The following is a 22,252-nucleotide window of genomic DNA, read 5'->3' on the forward strand; positions in this document are numbered from 1 at the left end:
TGAAAGAGAACAAGAGGTCGCCCAGAATCTCTGCGTTGATTTTATTATCCCACAACATCCCAACGGAAAGACATCCCTAAAAATAACCCAACCTATACTAAAACAAACTAAAAACAGGCAGCCCAGGTGGCTCAGTGGTTTAGTGCCTGCATTCAGCCCAGGGCGTGATCCTGGAGTCCCGGGATTGAGATCCACGTTGGGCTCCCTGCATGGAGCCTGCTTCTCCCTCTCTCTGTGTCTCTCATGAATAAATAAAAATCTTTAAAAAAATAAAAAATAAAACAAACTAAAAATAAAACCACTCAGGGCCAGAATAAAACATGCATTGTTTCATAGACCAGCAGAACAAAGAAATATAAAGGAGCAAGAGACAACCTGCTTGAGCAAATGATGCTCACCTTCCAGAAATATCTTCCAGGCACAAGGGGAGCCTCCTATTCACTGGCTGCAGGTGCCTACACTTTGCATTCGACAGCTGCCGCCGCCTACTACCACTTAACGTACTGAGGCCACACAGAGTGCCTCCATAACCCCCCTCACCTTTGCTCACACAGGGTCAACAGGACATCCGCAATTTAAGAGGTTTTATAATCACTCAAGTGGGGGGCGCCTGGGTGGCTAAGTGTCTGCCTTTGGCTCTGAGATCGAGTCCCGAGTCGAGCGTCCTGCTCAGCAGAGAGCCTGCTTCTTCCTCTGCCTCTGCATCTCTCTTGAGTAAATAAATAAAATCTTAAAAAAATAATAATGATCACTCAAATGGGAAAAGACGGTAACACTAACGCAAGTACCTAAGAACATTACAAAGCTGAAACAAGGGAAAGTCTGACAAAGGTTTTGCACTCATGGTCCCAATCTGTGGTTGGCAAATTCTAAGCTGAGCTAATGGACAAGTTTTTCAACTTTACCCCTGAGAGCTCTTTTTGTTTTCTTTTTTTTAGCAAGGAGCCCTGAAAAATCCAGTCACAGAACAGCTCTCTCAGGTTCTTTAAACAGGCAGTAATCTCAAGGGGACAGGATGGGTCATGGGTTCGGCCTGGACACACCCCCTCCCAGGGACCCGGGAAGCGTTAGCTGGGGCGACGGCTCTCCGGGCCATGTCCCCGCAGCCAAGCCAGCCATCCCCCCACCCGAGCTTCTGGGCCCGAACCCCGAAGGGCCGAGATTCAATTGTTGGGTGATGGCCATCAGACAGAAGGACCAGGGGACGAGCCACGGAGCAGCCTGCAGGCGGGGCACCCTAGGGTTGCACCCTAGCAACGGGCTGCAACTGAAATAAAAAGTAGAAGACAATGGATTCAAGCCATTTTTCAAGAAGCTTTATCATGAAGGAAGAGTGACCCCTCCAACACGGTGCGACTCGGGGGTATTTTGGGGAGAAGAGAAAAAGGCATGGCTGTGTATGCCCAGGAGAAACATCACAAACCAGGGAGGAAACTCAAAAACACAAGAAAAACCAGTGCTGGTGTCTCAAGAGGTAGGAGGGGATGGGATCAAGGAAAGGCCGGAGGGAGGCCGCTAGCCAACTCTAACGTGGCTAAGACACTTCTCATTCTCAAATGAAGAGGGCGAGGTGATGCCCTGACCTTGGAGCTTGGGTACTCTGCTTTGCTGAACCCCAAACTTACCCATGATAAATTCACCCCTCGTTAAGCATGATGCCAGGATTCTTCCCCCAGTCCTACTGGGGAGAAAAAATGGTGGGGAAAATGAGACTTCTTTATACAAAGATTTACTGGGTGCTTATGTGCTAGACACTGGAACTAGATAAATATCACCATCCAGAGTTCACAATCTGGTGAGAGAGTGAGGACTATAAATAGCTCCAACCAGCACAACGGCTGCCCTGCTGTGATCAAACAAGAGGTGGGACCCAGTCGCAAGGAATGAAGAGTGGGCAAGGTGGGCTGCAAGTCCCATGGTATTGTCACGACTTGAGGATTCTAGTCGAGTCTTGGCCATTAAGGGAGAGTTTATGCTTGGTCTTGCTTAAAACGCAAACAAAAGGCAGGTTAGAAAAAAAAAAAAAAGATTAATCTAATAGAAAGCACATTTGTCTTAAACATGGTCCTGGAGATGAATACAGCACTCCTCAATTTCTCTTTGCCTCCTCCTGAGAAAAGAGCTGGGGAACACTGCACAATAAAACAAAGGATGCTTTTAAGTCTTATCTTGATGGGAAATGAATCAATTTAATTAGACTTAGATTCAAGCAGACTTGAAGAAAGAAAAGTTTAACGATTGCATTAAAGAATCTGTATTACACTTACACCTCTAAGGCCGCTCTAAGCTTCCTTCGATTAAATTGAAGGAGGGTTTAGACCAAAGTGTCATCCCCAACACAATCTACAACCTGCTTTCTGTCCAGCCCCCACTCTGAGGCCATCACAGAAGTGCCTGTGAAATAAGTGTCACTATTTCAGGTGCTACAGTTGCAAGAAGGAGCAAAACAGTTTCTGCCCTCCATGGAACAGGCATCTCAGATGAGGCCAGGTCACATATTTGGAACTATATATCCTAATTCAGAAATATCTTCACAAAGGGAATGAATATAATTCACAACCACATACTGTGCGTTACTCCCTACAGATGCAGGAGGGGGAAGTGGAGGCTAGGGGGGCTCTGATAACCCCAGGGATCCCCCAAGGCTCCCCAGCCTCAGGAGGGGGCATGCTTATGCCTCTCCTGTGGAGACATCTTGGCCTGCAAATACCATTCTCAAATAGGGAGGAAACGGGGCTTTTTCATGGAGAGCTTGCAATTTTGCCAAAAGATTTCCTTTATGCTCAGGGCACTGTCATCTAAAAAGTTCAAACAAAAATTCTAAAAAGATTCTTAGGGTCTGGATAATTTAGTTTTCTTTGTGTAGAATAGATAATTCTGCAGACCTGCCCCCCCTTGAAATTACGTACTAAAAAAAAAAAAAATTCAAATATGCACAATTCAAACACTATGTAATTTCAACTTAAGGCAAAATAAGGAGGGGGTGCAAAAGATGTATTTTTTTTTTATTTTATTTAAACTAAGAACCAGAAATGTCCATCATCTGAATTGATAAACAGCTAAAAGCAACTAGAAAGGCCCGCTGTATGAGCTGATTCATGCTCACCACCTAGAATTGAGAAAATCTACACTGGTCTGCCCAACACACCTGTCACTTATCAAGGCAGGAATATGACAAGTTTGCCCACACTCTGGCATCCTTCGTCTGAGCCAGAGCATCAAGAAAATAATTTTTAAAATGTTACCAGACGATTAGTGGTCTCTAAAAATCTCAATATCAAGTGGGGAGAAAAAAGTTCTAGAAAGCAATAATGTACAGAGAAGGTGGTCAAATACAAACCACCCTTTTGTAAACATGCCAAATTATATTAAACTTCACTAAAAATCACAATGCAAATTAAAATAGGCTCTATTTTTTTTTAACTAGTAAAGACCACCCCCCTTCAAAAAAAAAAAAAAATTCCCAGAGCACATATATACTTGGAAAATTGGGCCCACTCATACTTTCCTCCATCCTTTTAGATTAATAATGCATTATGATCAAGAAATACTTATTATTAAAAAAATATTTATTTTATTTATTCACTTTAAAAGAAGAGAATGCAGGGGAAGAGGAGACAGAGAATCCCAAGCAGACTCATTGCTGAGCACAGAGTCCGTCCCAGGGCTCGATCCCCCGCACCAGGAGATCATGACCTGAGCCAAAATCAAGAGTCAGACACTCAACTGACTGACTGCCAGGAAATCTCTAATTTAAAACCAAAATAATGGAGGCACCTGAGTGGCTCAGCGGTGGAGCGTCTGCCTTTGGCTCAGGGTGTGAGATCCCAGAGTCCTGGGATCGAGTCCCACATCGGGCTCCCCACAGGGAGCCTGCTTCTCCCTCTGTCTGTGCCTCTCTGTGTCTCTCATGAATAAATAAATAAAACCTTTCAAAAAATAAAAATAAGTCCACAACAATGGATTTAAGGTACACTAAGCGATCTGTCGCCTGCTCCACCCCAGTACCAGGCCCTCAAATACTAGTTTGGATAAATGCTTGTTGCGGTTAAGCCCTTTCAGTTCACTCAGTGCCACAATGTAATGCTAAAACCTTACTGTCCTTAACCCCAAGACCGGATATTAAATTTACCTTTCAGCACATCACTCTCCATGCCACCTTATAAATGTTCATCCTTCTTGTCTCCTATAAATAAGGCCCCTTTAAGCTATCAGCTATCTGTCCCAAAAACATCTCTTGATTTTCATCCATCTTTGCTCCACTTAAAACAGTCCTTCCCTCCCATGTGAGGCAGCTCCCCTCAATTTGTTCCTCTGTTCATTCTACTTTTGTTACAGTGGAGAACAACTGGTCAAGATGGTTAACCCTCAGGTCGCTAGGCTACTAGACAACAGGTTCTCAACTCAAGTGACATCTGAATCACCTGCAGAGCTCTGAAAAACACCAGCGTCCAGGCCTCATTCTGAAACAATTAAATCAGAGCATAGGTCTGTGGCCCAGGCATCTGAACTTTTCATGCTCCCTGGTGATTCCACACAAGGTTGAAAACCTCAACAACAAATTCACCATCCAGGTTATATAGGAAGGTGGAGACAGCTGCTCCCATCGGCCCCCAGGGATGGGATGCAGGGCCTGGGGCATCATTCACACAAACATGACCATTGCCTTTACAGGTCATGGCATGGAAGTTCTCGGAAAGAACTGCCATAAATAATGGAAGTGATTATGTACTATAAGAGATCTGGGACACACTAGGTTGGGTAAAGGTTTTGTACCTGGCAAGTGGATGTGAAGGGAAAGCAGTGATGGTCACTAAACAAAAAAGTCTATCAGCTCCTTTAGCAAGGTTTTCCTAAGCCAGTATTACAAATTTCCCTTTAGAAATACCTGTAAGAATTTCTACAGATCCACCAGTTACCCCTCTGCTATCTCTGGCTCTCTTAGCAGAGTGTAGCAACAGAGTGAGATGCCGGTTGAATCATAACAAAAAGAGCCAGATGGTCATGTCTAACCTGGGAAAAGTAGGATAGCTACTGTCAGATTAAGGGCAAGACATGGAGTTCCAGAAAGGAATGCAAGCATACAAGACTGGGATAAAACTGATCTAATGGCTAAAGAAAAAGTCATGCCCAGAAATAAAAAGTCACATAAGCCCACCTAAGTCTATAACAAGCATAGCAGACAGTGAATAACTCTGTTGAATGAATGTAAAACCAAGCAATTTTTAAAGTAATAGGAATTACCACAAATTCCACCAGAGCTCCACAACCCCCTACAGAACTACCAATGGGTCAGGGTCAATGGTGAAATCAAAGAGGAAATCAAAAAACTACTGGGGACAAATGAAAATGGAAACATAATGGTCTAAAAACTTTGGGACACAGTGAAAGTTGTTCCAATAGAGAAGTTTATAAGACACAGGCCCACTTCAAGAAAAAAGAAAAATCTCAGATAAATCCAAACCCACACCTGAAGGAACTAGAGAAAACAAAAACCAAAAAAAAAAAAAAAAAAAAAAAAGTCCAAAATTAGAAGAAAGGAAATAATGAAGGTAAAAGTAGAAATAAATGAAAGAATTTGAAAAAGGCAATAGAAAAGATCAATGAAACCTACAGCCTAGTTCCCTGAGAAGATAATATTGATAAACCTTTAGTATGACACATGAAGAAAAAAGAGGACTCAAATAAAATCAGAAACCAGAGAGAACATCACAGAAATAAAAAGGACCGTAAGAAACTAAGACAAAAAATCATATGCCAACAAATTGGACAACCTAGGAGAAATGGATAAACTCCTAGAAACATACAACCTTCCAAGACTGAATCAGGAAGAAACAGAAAATCTAAACAGAGTACTAGTAACAGAAGTCAAAATGTAATCAAAAAGCTCCCAACAAACAAAAGTCCAGGACCAGACAGTTAAACAGATATAGTCCACTGAAAATTTAAAGAGTTAATACATATCCTTCACAAACTATTCCTAAAATTAGAAGAGGAAGGAAGGCTTCCATATTCATTCCACAAGTTCAGCATTATCCTGGTACCAAAACCAAATAGAGACATCACAAAAGAGAAAAAAAAGGGGGGGGGGGGAAGAGGAGGAAAAGAAAAAGAAAAGTACAGGCCAAATCCTAGATGAACACATGTACAAAAATCCTCAAGAAATTCAAAATTAGCAGACTGGATTGAACAATTCATTAAAAGGTACATTTACTGCAATCAAGTGGGATAAATTCCAGGAAGGTAAGGATGGCTCAACATCCACAAGCTCAATCAACATGATATACCACATGAACAACATGATACACCACATTTTTTTTTTTTTTTTGGTTTGTTTTTGTTTTCTCTAGTTCCTTCAGGTGTGGGTTTGGATTTATCTGAGATTTTTCTTGTTTCTTGAGGTGGGCTTCTGTCTTGTAAACTTCTCTATTAGAACCACTTTCACTGTGTCCCAAAGTTTTTAGAACCACTTTCACTGTCCCCCAAAGTATTTTTTCTTTTTTTTATACTAAAAGGATACAGATTTTTATTAAGAATTGTAAGTTGCATTTGATAGCCTCCAGAACAGCATCCATGACCCACCTACAATCAGTCAGACCCAACAGCAGTTCATTCTTGCACAATCCATGAGTTAGGGCAGAACTGCCTTCAACTTACAGTAATCCTACTCAGGTCTCACGGGCAGGGACTGGGGAATTACATCTCATTTCTGATCTCTAATGTATGATGAAGAGCATCAGGAGAATTACATGAAAACGAATAAGAAGTGATTCTGATTTCAAAGTACATTGTTTGGAAACAGTAACAAAAACATCAAAATGATAAAAGTATACCTGCTTCTATGAAATTCTTGATGCGAAAGTTCTCAAGAACTCTCATATTATCATCCCATACATGCAGAAAAAGCATTTGCAAAGTACAATAACCATTCATGATGAAAACTATTAAGAAAGTAGGTTTAGAGGGAACACACCTCAGTACAATGGAGGCCATATATGACAAACCCACAGCCAACATCATACTCAATGATGAACTGAAAGCTTTTCCTCTAAAATCAGGAACAAGGTGCGCCTGGTGGTTCAGCCAGTTAAGCGTCCAACTCTTGGTTTCAGCTTGGGTCATGATCTCAGGGTCGTGATATGGAGTCCCGCATCAGGCTCTGTGCTCAAGAGGAAGTCTGCTTGAGCTTCTCTCTTTCTCCTTCTTCCTCTACCCCTCCCCCACTTGTGCTCACATGCACACATGCACACTCTCTAAAATAATTTTTTTGAAAAACTACATACTACACTTACCAAGATGCATAGTGATTTACAGAATTGTGGAATCACTATATTGTACACCTGAAACTAATATAATACTGTACGTTAATTATACTGGAATTAAATTTTTAAAAAACTATACTACAAAACTTTGGCAATCAGAACAGTATAATACTGACATAAAAATAGACATAAATCAATGAAACAGAATAGAAAGCCCAGAAATAAACCCATTCTTATAAGATCAATTAATCCACAAAAAAAAGGTGGCAGAAATATACAATGGGGAAAAGACAACAGTCTTTTCAAAAAAAAACGGTATTAGGAAAACTGGGTGGAGAGCTACATGCAAAAGAATGAAACTGAACTGCTTTCTTACACCACACACAAAGGTAAATTCAAAATGGAAGAAAAATCTAAACATAAGACCTGAAACCATAAAACTCCTAAGACAAAGCATGGACAGTAATGTCTTGGACAATGGTCTTAGTAACATTTTTCTGGATATGTCTCCTCAGACAAGGGAAATAAAGGCAAAAATAAACTACTGGGACTAAATCAAACTAAAAAGTGTTTTGTACAGCAAAGGAAACGATCTACAAAGTGAAAAGGCACCCTACTGAATGGGAGAAACATTTGCAAATTGTATATCCAATAACGGGTTAATATCCAAAATATATAAAGAACTCATAAAACACTCAAAAAAAAAAACTAATAATCCAATTAAAAGTGAGCAGAGCATCTGGGTAGGCATTTTTCCAAAGAAAACATATGGGGGGGCGGGTGTGTGTGTGTGTGTGCCAGGTGGCTCAGCGGTTTAGCACCGCCTTCAGCCCAGGGTATGATTCTGGGGACCCAGGATCAAGTCCCATGTCGGGCTCCCTGCATGGAGCCTGCTCCTCCCTCTGCCTGTGTCTCTGCCTCTGTTTCTCTCATGAATAAATAAGTGAAAGAAAGAAAAAAAGAAAAGAAAAGAAAAGAAAAGAAAAGAAAAGAAAAGAAAAGAAAGAAAAGAAAAGAAAAGAAAAACATACAGAGAGCCAACACATGAAAAGATGCTCAACATGGCATCATCAAGGAATGCAATCAGAAACACAATGTGATGTCACCTCACACCTGTCAGAATGGCTAGTTATCAAAAGACAAGATATAATTAAAGTGTCAGCAAGGATGCTGAGAAAAGAGAACCCTTGTGCACAGGTGGTAGGAATGTAAAATGGTGCAGGCACTATGGATAAACAGTCAGGAGGCGGCTCAAAATGTTAAAAATAGAAATACTATATGATCCAGTAACTCCATTGCTGGGTATTTACCCAAAGAAAACAAAAACACAAAATCAAAAAGATATATGCACCCCTATGCTTACTGTAGCATTATTTACAATAGTCACAACATGGAAGCAACTTTTAAATTTTTAAGAATTTTAAATTTAAAATTTTAAAATTTGTCCATCAACAGACAAACGGATAAAGATGTGGTATATATACACAAAAAAAGTATTACTCAACCATAAGAAAGAATAAAATTTTGCCATTTACAGCAACAAGGATGGACCTAGAGTATTATGCTGAGTGAAGTCAAACAAAGACAAATACAATATGATTTCATCCTACGTGGAATTTAAAAGAAATAAATGAACAAAAAAACAGAAACAGACTCAAATACAGAGAACAAAGTGGTGGTTGCCAGAGGAGAGATGGGCAAAATAGGTGAAAGGGATTAAAAGGCACAAACTTCCAGTTATAAAATATTACATGGAATGAAAAGTACAGCATAGGGAATATAATCAACAATATCATAATGAATTTGGTGACCGATTATCACTATACTTAGTGCGCTGAGCACTGCACAGTGTATGAAACTGTCTAATCACTATGTTGGGTACCTGAAACTAATATTGCATGTAAACTATACATTATTTTTTTAAAAAATACACTACTTCAGTAACTATAAAATACTTTAGGAAAAATACTTTTCCATTTTATATCTCTTCAAAACAAGATCATCTTGAAAGACTATATTTTTCCTTTTCTTTCCTGGTTTTAACCTCAACGAGTTTGTTTTTTTTTTTTTAACTTTCCCTTTTATTAAGGATTTATAGGATTACAGTTCATCGGGGAACACAGTTTCTTCCTATATATAATTTATATAGTTTCCTTTGTATTTTTAAACCAATGAAATGAATAATGAAACCCAAATATTAACTGCCATAAGAGAATGCGATAAATTTATTAAAGCTGGATACTAGAAACATTAAAAGAAAAAGAAATGCCACTAGAGAACAGTAAATACCTGCAGTAGATTCTGGTCTTTGGTCAGACCCTGCTGTATGTGGGAAAACACAGATTTAAGCCTGGGCTTACAGCTTACAAAAAGGGAAAAAAGGAAAAAGAGGACCAGAGTGTTGGGGGTGGGGGAGAGGAGGAAATTGTTCTGAATAATCTTAGACCAATCCCTTAAACTTTCATTTTGTTCCCTTTAGACCCTGTCCAGGAGGGATCTGAGGGCAGGACGTGCTTCCCTGGGTGATGAGCCCATGGGCTCGACATGGTACTAAAGGCTGCCAAGACACACACGTGCCTTCCGGGAGATGCCCTCCACATCTCTGTTCCCCCCACGCTGACATTCCCTTACCAGGCATGAAAAATTTCCGAAAAGTTTAGTCGTGAAGAAAAAAGAAAAAAGAAAACCACAGCTTGGGAAACGATGCTTACTTTCTTGAAAACTCTCTCCTCAGACTAAAATTGTCTGCATTTGAACATAAATGTAAGCCAAACCACACATAAAGCATTAAAATTACATTAAATTTTAAAATAAATTTAGTCAGCAACAATTAAAACCTCATTGACCAAGTATGCATCTATCGCTTCCCTATCTTTGCAAAAACTGACTTAATAAGCTACTAAAATTTAACGGACTCTGTATCCTAATTTTTGCCTGTTTATGGAAAAAAAATGTTGACACAACAATAAACGAGTTGTGTTCTCTGGACTTAAGATTCCTCCACAGGAATACAGCCAATATAGAAAACAACGGCTTTCACACATGCAGCTAAATAGAAAAAAAATAAATAAATAACTGAATACACTAAAACTTTGCACTGTCATTTTCTAACTTATTTTAAAGAGCTTTTACTTCTGGTTGTATTTTTTTTTTGGGGGGGGGGTGGGGGTTGCTTGTTTTTTAAAACCATCTTTACAGGCTCCTGGGAAAAGCAGCCGAACTGGAGCAAGGATCTCCAAAGGCTCCTGTGTTCTTTTGTTCCTGGCATTTTAATTTCTGGTTTATTGCCAAACCCACCAACTCCACTCATACACTCCTGATGCTGGAGCACTCCAAGCAGGCAAGAAGCAACAAGATTCAGAGGCTGGGTCACGTAATACCTTCCCATCATATTGGAAAAAACTTAAGATTTGCATTCATGGACCAAATGCCTAAGCCTGCCCCAAATCCTGCAATCTTTCTGAGCAACCTGCCTCCACCCTGCTGTGTGTGTAGTCACCACACACATAAGATCACTTACATCAAACTAACTGTAAATGGCACCTGGTGGCTTAGTAGGTTCAGCGGCCAACTCTTGATTTTGGCTCAGGTCAGGATCTTGGGGTCCTGGACGGAGCCCCGGGTTGAGCTCCGACCTCAGCAAGAGTTGCTTGAGACTCTCTCGCTCCTTCTCTCTTTGCCCCTCCCCCCCACTTACGCACACGAGTGCACCTGAGCTCTCTAAATAAACTTTTTTTTTAGTGTAACTGTAAACAGATACAATAAACCCTTCTTGCATTGGGGACCCTACAGCCATGAAATGCTGACCTAAATAAAGAATTGTCCTCATTTGCCGTAAGAGAGTAAAAATCTGCATTCACATCCCTCCCCCATCCCTCCACTTGTCCTCTTGTCCCACCATCCGGTAGGTATCATCTTTGTCGGTATGATTCTTTTTTTTTTAATTTTTATTTATTTATGATAGTCACAGAGAGAGAGAGAGAGAGAGGCAGAGACATAGGCAGAGGGAGAAGCAGGCTCCATGCACCGGGAGCCTGACATGGGATTCGATCCCGAGTCTCCAGGATCGCGCCCCAGGCCAAAGGCAGGCGCTAAACCACTGCGCCACCCAGGGATCCCGTCGGTATGATTCTTGTCAATCACGTAGAGCAGCTACCGGCCATACTCCAGGCACTGGACTATGCCAGGTTTCGCGGTCCTTCATGGGTATCAGCACACGCTTTAGAGGAGAGCAGTACCAAGTGTCACACAAAGTGACCTGGGAGCACAGACAGTAAACACCACCTGGGTTCAGAGAAGGGATGGATCAGAAGTCAGAGGGCGAGAGAAAAGCTCGCAGTGGTTGAGCTGGATTGTGAAACCCAGAATTTACCAGGCTAGGGATTCCAGGCAAGAGTGAGGGACCTACCCAGATGTATAGGGAACCCGGCCCAAACCTGCTGTGGGGACAGCCCGAGGGAACCCGGCCCAAACTCTACTGGGGGGACCGTGCGAGAACGTTGCATTAGGCAGAGACTTTGTCCATAGGACCGATCCTCAGATGAAAAAAATCTGGTCTTATTTTTATCCCTGAACACTCTTAGCACTGAGCATAGTGCCTACAGTATGCACAGCACCCCAGGGTATGCACAGCACTCCACAGTATGCAGTGCCCCACAGAATGCACAGCGCCCCAGTTGCACAGCACCTACAGTGTGTGCAGTGCCCCACCATAAGCACAGTGCCTACAGTATGCTCAGTGCCCCACAGTATGCACAGCGCCTCTACAATGTGCACAGCACCCCTATAATATGCACAGCACCCCTACAGTATGCACAGCGCCCCACAGTATTCACAGCGCTCCTACAGTATGCACAGCGCCTACAGTATGCATAGTGCCTCTACAATATGCACAGCAACCCAGTGTGCTCAGCACTCCTTCAATATGCACAGTGCCCCTACAGTATGCACAGTGGCCCACAGTATGCATAGTGCTCCTACAGTATGCACAGTGCCCCACAGTATGCACAGAGCCCCTACACTATCCAGTGCCCCACAGTATGCACAGTGCCTATAGTATGCACAGCACCCCTACACTATGCACAGCACCCCACAGTATGCATAGCACCCCTACAATATGCACAGTACCCCACAGTATGCATAGCACCCCTACAATATGCACAGTGCCCCTACAGTATGCATAGCACCCCACAGTATGCACAGTGCTCCTACAGTATACACAGTATACCACAGTGTGCAGAGCCCCTACACTATGCACAATGCCCCACAGTATGCACAGCGCCCCTACACTATGCACAGTGCCTACAGTATGCATAGTGCTCCACAGTGTGCACAGCGCCTAGTGTGCACAGCACCCCTACAATATGCACAGCGCCCCTACAGTATGCACAGCGCCCCACAGTGTGCACAGCGCCCCACAGTGTGCACAGTGCCCCACAGTGCCTGCACAACCTGCACCTGCGCTTGCTCCCCCCACCGCCCCCTACTCCCTGCCTCCCCCCATCTCCAGCCTCCGCATCTCCCACCCTCCGCATCTCCCACCCTCAGCACCTCCCACCCTCCGCACCTCCACCCTCAGCACCTCCACCCTCAGCACCTCCCACCTCCCAGCACCTCCAGCCCTCCGCACCTCCCCCCCTCCCCCCCCCCCACCTCCGGCCTCCGCATCTCCCAAGCGGGGCGCCCGCTCCTCCCAGGGCGCTGCACACGCGTGGCTCCGAGGACCCGTCCTCCCGCGTGTCCCCGCGGCGCCAGCTCCCGAGCTGACCCCCACCACACCTGGGTCATGAAAGCCCGGTCGGGGTCACCACCGGCCGCCCGCGCAGCCCTGCGCCCGCACGCTGGCCCGCACCGCTACCGCAGCCCCGGATCCCCGCACGCCCGCGCTCGGCCCGGCCTTCCTGTCCCTCGGGCGTGCTCACGGCCGAACCCCTCCGGGAAACACGCAGCTCCCACCGACCTCAACTCTGCAGGCTTCCTAAAGCATTTAAACAGGCGGCAGCACAGGATTTAGGGCTTAATTACAGACATTCTGCAGTTGTTCCCTAAATGCTGCCTTTGTGCAAAACCTTCCTTCCAACTAGGTGTAGGTTTCTAAACAATCGAGCATTCCCTTTTGTCTACCTGACACTGAGCCGGGTGCATGCACTGGCTGAGGACTGATGATCAGGTCTCCGATGGGGGGGAAAAAAAAAAAAGAGTATCACTTTTTAAAAAGTAAAAAACCAAAACCCACACTTTACTTTGTGTGGAACAGTCTGAGAAAAACCTGTACTTTGCCCCTAAAGTATTGGACATATCGTAAATTTCTTAAAAAAAAAAAAAAAATCCTTTACCTAGAATCACTGTGCAGCATCATGGGGGGTGAGGGGAACCCTCACACACTTCTGAAAAGCAAGGCTAAATTTGTAAAACTTTGTATCACTGAAGTCCTCATAATTTTTAACACTTAAAATATCGAGCTGTACTTCAAAACACAAGACTAATTTATATTTCGAACAAAAACACTGAAAAGTCAAATTTTCATTCAATCTGGGTATAAAAAAAGGGGGGGCAGGAATTAAAGAATTTAATTCTTTAATACCAAAGACTACATGATATAGGAAACCAGTGTGGTCAAGCTGAGGATTTCTCCGGGGCCTCTCCACAAACACAGCTAAATAAGAAAGTAAGTGTTGTTTGTTCCCTACGGTAGCTGAAGGGTCCGAGCTCTTGGCTATGCTGACGTCCAGTTCATCCACTAGGTAGAAAAGACCTTATTTTCCATTATTTAAAAAAAAAAAAAAAAGGAAAAAGAAAAATTCTGTCCCATTCATTTTCTTTGCAGCAGCCACATCCCAGCTCAGCTGAACACGGCCACACCCAAGGGATTAAAATTAAAACCAGAGAGACTTCCTGTCCTTGACCTGGCCCTTACAGGCTCCTCTCTGACCACTCCAGGCAGCGGACACTTGCCCTTGAGATCTTAGCAACGTCAACTGCACAGCCCAGCACAGCCAGCACCACTGCCCTCTGGAAGCCTGTGGGCACACCTGGGGGTAGGAGGGATGGGGAGGCGGGTCTCCCCTCCCATCCCCTAAGTCGTACACAGTTCCCCATCTCATCCTCCTCGAATTGGCTCAGGATCCTCAGATCCTGGATCCTGACGACTATGTCCCAAGGGGCCTTGGCTTGCCCACCTCAGTTTCTTTTGCTACACGTCCACCCCAATATTAGAGCATTTACCATATTGTTCTGAATTCATGAATATTTCTCTCCCAAAACTTGTAATTCCTGAAGAAAGACCAAGTTTTTATTTATATTCTACAGTGAGTTGAAGAGTATGCCCCCAAGAGAGGCCCAACGTTCTCACCCCTGGTGCCTCTGAAAGTGACCTCTCTTGGAAATAGGGTCTCTGCAGATGTAATTAAGTTAAACGTCCTTAGATGAGATCATCCTGGGCTTAGGGTCGACCCTAAAGTCAGTGACCGGTGACCTTGTTAGAGGAAGGACAATATTTGAAACACAGACTCACGGGAAAGAAGCCACCTTAAGACAGAGGCAGAGCCTGGCACTGGGATGCCACAGTCCAAGTCATGTCAGAAGCTGAAAGACCCTTTGGAGAAAGCGCGGCTCTGATGACCCCGTGACTTCCAGGGCTGCCTCCAGGGCTGTTGGAAAAGAAATTTCTTGTTTTATGCCACCAAGTGTGTGGTAATTTGCCACACTCCGAGGAAACTAAGACCTAGTCTAAACCTCAGTGCTGCCTGCTACCTAGGAAACGCTACACACACACACACACACACACACACACACACACACACACACACACACACACACAACTAAGAAAGAGGAAGGCCAGGGGGAAAGATGAGAAAGCATCTGAACTGCACACAGGACAGCAGGGCCATGGACCTGCCGCTCAATCTCTTTGGGAACTTGGGTCACTTAAGCGCGCTTAGACTCTGATTTATTCCCTAGTAAAATGAAGGGGCTGGTCCAGAAGACCCTCTACCAGGTCCAAATTATCCTGACCCAACTGAATCCAGAACATCAGCTGATCCTTAAATCGCCGATAGGTCCTTCCCATTCATTAAATTCTATTAATTTCATTTTCCTCTGGAGAGGTTTCAGGTGGCAAGAAATATTGGATTATCGTGACTTTCCAAAGGCACCTATATTTTAATCAGTTCGTGAAAAGTTCACTGACAAATAGTCTGATAATACGCTCAAGAGGGATTTTCTATGCCACCACCTAAAAATCTGCAAAGCAAAACCAATTCACAGATAGCTGATTGAATACAGCTGAAACTGTTGACATTCTGAAAAAAAACAAAACAAAACAAAACAAAACTCGACCTAAACTTGAATCAGCTGGAGCGCCGCTGAACCCAAATGCATGATGACTAATTTCCGCAAAGTTATAAAGGGATCCCTCCAACACAGGGCTCTTCTCTTTTTGACTCGAGACTGTAATTAAAGGTCCCATACCCCAAAATTTCCACTTCAAAGAATCCGGCTACGAAATAAATAAATACAGCTGCTGCCACTACCAAATGGTCAAGCGTCAGTAGAGGAGTCAAACAAGAACTATCTGACCCCTTTTCATTTCTCCAAAGACAGAAACACAGTTTTCCTGTGTTCAGAACCTTAATTCAAAAAAAAAAAAAAAAAAAAGGAAAGAGGAGAACGAGGGTGTAATGAGATTTATCCTCCCCTTCCCATACATCCTGCTTAACTGGGGTCACATTAAAAACCACGTTTTAAGCTTCTCCGAGGTCACCCTGCTCCCCAGCCTCGATTCTTCTTTAGGAAACTTTCCAGCCAGAAGAACCCAGAGGGGCCGAGGGGCTCCTATCGCAGTTCGACGAAAGACCCATCGGAAACAAACTTTACCAAACCGACTCATCGGCCCGGCTGGCGACACGGGGCGCGAATCCGGGCACGAATGGCAGTTACGAGCCCAAAAACGCTTCCTTCTAGGTGGGAAACGCAACCACGCAGCCCCGCGAGCTGGAAGGCTTATCCACAAGCCCCGTTTTCAATCCCAAAGTTCTCGGGCTTTCGAACAGGAGCGCACAAACGCACGAAACCCGGGCGGGAGGGTGCACGGCTCACCTGTCTCTCGCCCTTAGCATCAACCCCAGGTTAAAAGGTGCTTTCGCAGGGAGCAAAAGGCCGGGAGAGCCCAGGGGCCCGGCAGCTGCGGGCGCGGGCGGTCCGAGCGCTCCGCCACCCGTCGTGCGCACTGCAGGTGGGGGCCCGCAGGTGGGGGATTGCAGGTGGGAGGCCCGGAGGGTGGGGGACCGCAGGTGGGGGACTGCAGGTGGGGGGCCCGCAGGTGAGGGTCCGCAGGTGGGGGGCCCGCAGGTGGGGGGCTCGCAGATGGGGGCCCGCAGGTGGGGGGCTCGCAGATGGGGCTCCGGCAGGTGGGGGGCCGCAGGTGGGGGCCCGCAGGTGGGGGGCCCGCTGGTGGGGAGCCGCAGGTGGGGGCCCGCAGGTGGGGCTCCCGCAGGGGGAGGCCCGCAGGTGGGGGGCCCGCTGGTGGGGAGCCCCAGGTGGGGAGCCGCAGGTGGGGGCTCGCAGGTGGGGGCCCGGCGGGGCGGGGCCGGCGCTCGGGGAGCCCAGGCGCGGACCGGGAGCCGCGTCGCGGGTCTGGCGTCCCTGGCATCCTCACGTGGCCCCGGGGCGGCCGGCCCGCGCGGACGCCGAGCCCCGCAGCGGAGCCAGCGCACAAAGCGCGGCCCGGGGACCCCGCTCCGAGGGGGCGCCCGGGAGGGCCCGGCGCGAGCGCTACTCACAGGGTGACCGTGCGGTTGGGCAGCGTGTCGGGGGGCAGGACCTGCGCCAGCTCCAGGCTGCTGCACACCACCTTGCCCTCGGCGGCGCCCGCCCTGCCCGCCCCCCGCGGCCGCCCGTCGTGCTTGCAGCCCGGGGGCAGCGCCGCGGCCCCGCCGCCTCCTCCCGGCAGCGCCAGCAGCGCCAGCAGCGCGAGCGGCAGCGGCAGCGGGCGGCCCCGCCGGCGCCCGGGCGGCTCCATGCTGCGGGCCGGGGCCTAGCGGGCCGGGCGGGCGCTCGGGCGGGCGGGGGCGGGGGCGCGGCGCGGGGCCGGCGGCGCCCGGGGCCTCGGGGCGGCCGCAGGACGGGCCCTCCTCGGCGCCAGCATGCTCCTTTGTCCGCCGCGGCCGCGCTCGGCCTGGGGGAGCCGCGGGGTCACGGCCGCTCTCGGGCCCCGCGGGAGCGCCGCCTCCTCGTCCTCCGCCGGCGCCGCCTCCCCTGGCCGCTGCCCGCGGCGGCGCCTCCCGCCTCCCGCCACGCCCCCCGCCACGCCCCTCGCCCTTGTAGCCACGCCCCTAGGTGCCGCCCGCCCCTCCTCCCCGCCGCCACGGGCCCTCGCCACGCCCCCTCGCCACGCCCATCGCCCTCTGTAGCCACGCCCCTCGGTGCCGCCCGCCCCTCCCCGCCGCCACGGGCCCTCGCCACGCCCCTGGCCACGCCCCCGGCCACGCCCACGCCCCTCGGCGCCGCCACGCCCCTCCTCCCCGCCTCCCCCCTCCCGCCGCCCCGGGCCCCTCGCCACGCCCCCTCCCCGCCGCCGCCGCCACCGCCCCGCCCACCGCCCCGCCCCCTCGGCCCGCGGCGCAGCTCGCCCGCCCCCGGCCCCGGCCCCCGCCCCCGCCCGCGCGGGAGTCCTGGAGCGCCCCGCCGGAGCCCGGGAGCCGGCGCCGAGCGCGGAAGAAACTTCTACTGCAAACTCCAGCCACGGTGTCCGCCCTCCCTCGCATCCGTCCGCCGCCCGCGGACAAAGCCGCCCCGTGCGCCCCGCCCCGGGGGCCGCACTGAGAAGAGCGGGAGGGAATTTACCGGGAGACGGACGGGACGGGGAGACGGCCCCAGCCGGGCTGCACCTCCCCACCCCACATCCTGCCCCCAGGGGCTGCTCTCAGGTCAGCCTGTGGTCTGCCCTCTCCGTCACCGCCCCCAGCATCGTCAGGGAATGGATGCCCCTGCCGACCTCCTGATACACCGCCGTGCTTGCTCCTGCACACCACCTGCTTTTGAATCAAACTTTCACGGGGTGCACCGCAGCCCCCCCCCCCCAGCGATCTCCGCCTTCTCTTGGAACACCGTAGTTTCATTTGTCCCACATGCACCCGAGCAACGCACAGCCCCCCCCCCCCTTCCTGGAACCTGGACTCTCAGGAGCCTTCAGCAACTCCAGCTGGGCTCCCTGGGAAGGATGCATGGGCGGGCGGGGGGGGGGGGGCGCTGGACCAGCAGCCCTTTGAAAGAACCGTTCCCCTGACATCCGCACATACCGGAGTTGTGACCAGTTAGAGCAGTGATAATGGCCAGACGGGCCAAGAACCGCAGCTGAATCCGCTCTCTTCTATGCAGGGCTCCAACCGCCCCCCCCCCCCCCCGCCAATGTTTGCAAGACCAGGGCTGACATACTCTACCTTTAAATACAAGAAATACTCCAAGCTAACAAAACCTATTCTGTTGTCTTACCTCGAGAAGCACACCTTAATCACACACACACACACACACACCAAGTCCAAGTGTGTCTATAGAGCCCTTGCAGCTCCACCCTGAAACCCAGCGGGCAGGAAAGGGCCAGACCCCAGTGCTCAGCCTTCCCGCTTGCTCCCAGCCGCGTTGCTTCCTGGGCCAGCTCTGTTCCTCAGCAGGAGGGGCTTTCTACCCAAGTATGCAACCTGAGCACCCCCCCACCCCCCCAACCACCCTCTATCCAGGCCCTCAGATGGTCACCTTCGGCCTAGCAGTGCACACAGCAGTGGTCTGCTCTTCCCTTGGGAGGACGATTCTGGAAAGAGACCTGCTCAGGACCTGGAAATACCCTGGGGATTTTTTTTCTTTTTTAATTAATGCATTTATCTGAGAGAGAGCTCTCCTGCCCACAGGGCTGGCAAGTACAGGAGGAGCAAAGGGAAAGGATCTTGATGGGGACTCTGCTGAAGGAACCAGGGGTCTCTCTCATGACCCCTGAGATCATGACCTGAGCGGAAACCAAGAGTCCGATGCATAACCCACTGAGCCACCCAGGCACCCCAGGAGTCTTTGATCAGTGAATTCTTGCGTCCTGGGTAAATTGGATAAGGGCAAGAAGCAGGAAAGGGACAGGAGCTCCTGGGGAACACAGCCCTTGGCCCTGGAGAATGTTACCTCTTGCAGAGGGGAGCTAAAATGGTGCCCTCTAAAACGCAGAGCGCAGTGCAGAGTCTTTCTTGTGTGGGCCTGAGGCCTTGGCAGAGTTGGTCAAAGGGACCAATTCCCAGGAATCTATGATTAGAATTTTCTCAATAGTAAACAGATGATCTCCATTTAACGTACCCGCTTGCATTAATATTTAAATAGCACTTCCTTTGACCAACATTTTTTGAGATTCAACTACATAAACCCAACAGTAACCATTGCTAATGGCACCTTCTCTGATAGAAATATTCTAGGTCTGTGTTGTCCAATATGGCAGCCACAGGTGGCTGTTTAACACTTGATAGGTAGCCAGTGTGAGGTAAGATAATTTTTCAGTTTAATTTAGTTTTTAAAGATTTTATTTATTTATTCATGAAGAGACACACAGAGAGAGGCAGAGACACAGGCAGAGGGAGAAGCAGGCTTCCTGTGGGGAACTAGATGTGGGACTCGATCCCCAGGACCCCGGGGTCTGCCCTGAGCCAAAGGCAGATGCTCAACCGCTGAGCCACACAGGCGTCCCTGGTTTATTTAATTTTAATTGATTTAGAGTTTAAAAAGCCCAAGGGGCCCAATGGCTACCTCATTGAACACCATAGACCTCCACACTAATGGGTAGAAAAAATGGGAGATCATCATTACCATTAAGTAGCTTTAAATCTATAAGTCCGGGGTGCCTGGCTGGTTCAGTCGGAAGAGCATGGGACTCTTGATCTCAGGGTTGTGGAGTTCAAGCACCATCTTAGGCGTGGAGCCTAACTAAAAATAAAAAAATAAATACATAAATCTGTAAATCAGCTAGAAGGCAAAAATAAATGTGTTAAGTAGGCAAAATTGCTCAGATTTCTCTTGAATTCATGTAAAGAGTTATTATCCACTAGCAAAACTATCATTGTCATTATCATCCATTTTCTTTATAAAAAATAGAAGCAAAATGGAAGTTTTCAATAGCCATGTTATTAGCATCATGGCTACAAATTGTCATGTGAACTTAGAATCTGTGCATATTTTCACATGTTCTATTTCAGCCTATAGTTGAAACTGTGCGTGTCTGTTTTGATATTTGTGTGCCACCAGTACCAGCACCAATTAGGTACATATCCTCTTTTTACTTCACTACCGTCACAAAAGTTATATAAAGCATAGAATTATAAGAAAAAGAATCAAAAAAAAAAAAAAAGAATCTCAGGTGGTACCATGAATCCAAGAAGAAACATGGAAGAGATGAAATGTTTTATTATATAGGCAATTTCAGCCATTCTTGCACAGAATTCATACTATCTTTGAAAAATAAAACTCCTTAGAGATCACGAGAGAGTGGTATCTGAAAGACAGAAAGAACTTTCGAGAGCATATCTCTCAACACTCTATCCTTTGAATCATACCACCCTCCTTTATCATCATTTCTGTACCGGTATGGATTCATAAAAGCGGCACGTCATCCTTTCCACGCTTAGAAAAACCTCAGAGGATGATTCTGGGTGACTGCTTACCCTCAGTGACATCAGAAACTTCGCTTTAATTAAGCTACCCCAGCCCTGACAGCCTCTTGCCAGACAGGTCCATCTACTGCTGATACCCCCTCAGGCATCGCGAACATCCTAGCATTTGAAGTTGTAGGACCTAATAGGTCCTTTCAGAGTTTTCACCGTGTTTGTGATTGTCCCACGTTAGAACATCCGATAGAAACACCTTGAGAAATCCCTCATTAACCGTATTTGTGTCCACATCATCCAGGAAAGCTGCGTTGCACCAGCTGTTGCTTTAAGGAGGGTAGATGGACCACATTCCAAAGCTTCTATGCTATGAATCTCGTCTTGCAGTATTATGTAAGGCTTGTAGGAGACACCAGAGAAGCGTTCCAAATGCATCGCCCCTCCTATTAGGGATAGGGTACAGCTACGTATGTAGGAATATAATAAATATGGGTGTGATACACGTATATGCCACCTTGTTGATTGTTAATAACTTATTTCCGTGCTTGTCTTCTTCTTTCTCTACCACGAGCTCCTAGAGGCTTTTCCAACCGCCTTCTTAAATCACTCCCACCTCCAATCACTCCCCATTAAGTTACTCGAAAATCTAGACCAGTCATCTGGACTGAGTCTAGATAACATGGCTTGTTCAAGCCTGAAGATAGCTACCTTCTAAAATGTATTTGTTTACATTTTTATGCTGTTAGCCTCCCACACCACAACACCAGCTCTATGACACTCTTATCTACTTTTTATCGCAGACGCTGTTGCTCCTACCAAAGAGCCATTGCCAAACCTTTTCTCCCTTAAAGACTGAAAAAGCTAATCATTTTCCCAGCCTCCTTTGCAACCGTGGGTGGCCTCAACCTCGTTCTAGCCAAAAAGAACCAAAAGTTATACTGTGCAACACGATAGACGTTAGCTTTATGTGAGTATTTAAGTCTAGATTAATTACAATTAAATAAAACTAAAAATTCAGTCCTTTCAACACAGTAAACAAGCCAAGTGCCCACTAACTATACGTGGCTGGTGGTACCATTTTGGACCCACTATAGGATACTTTGGCGCAAACTATAGGATACTTTCAATATCTCAGAAAGCTCTTCTCATCAACGCCAGTCTGAGGGGGAGTCTGCAGAGAGGCCTCAAGATAGAAAATTTTCTCTTATAAGAGGACATCTCTCCCACCACCCCCATCCGCCCTGCTTTGTCGATGATAATGTGGGGACAGGAGATCTGGATCTGAAGCAGGTTATTTTGTGACCACCAGGTAAAAAGCCTAAAGGAAAATTCAAAAAAATAACAGGAATGAATGGAAGG

The 22,252-nt window shown here is 47.2% G+C and overlaps 1 protein-coding gene across 1 annotated transcript in view; it reads right to left on the reverse strand.

The window, feature by feature from the left end:
• Positions 1-17,285, reverse strand: part of ADGRA3 (adhesion G protein-coupled receptor A3) — a 123,562-nt gene extending 106,277 nt beyond the window's left edge. The window contains exon 1 of the mRNA XM_055326522.1: positions 17,042-17,285. Coding sequence (XP_055182497.1) covers positions 17,042-17,280 — 239 coding nt within the window. The 5' untranslated portion in view covers positions 17,281-17,285. The remainder of the gene's footprint in view (positions 1-17,041) is intronic.
• Between the last annotated feature and the right edge of the window lie 4,967 nt (positions 17,286-22,252).

The sequence above is a fragment of the Nyctereutes procyonoides genome, unplaced genomic scaffold (genome assembly GCF_905146905.1).
Source record: "Nyctereutes procyonoides isolate TBG_1078 unplaced genomic scaffold, NYPRO_anot_genome, whole genome shotgun sequence".
Taxonomy (NCBI): Eukaryota; Metazoa; Chordata; class Mammalia; order Carnivora; family Canidae; genus Nyctereutes; species Nyctereutes procyonoides.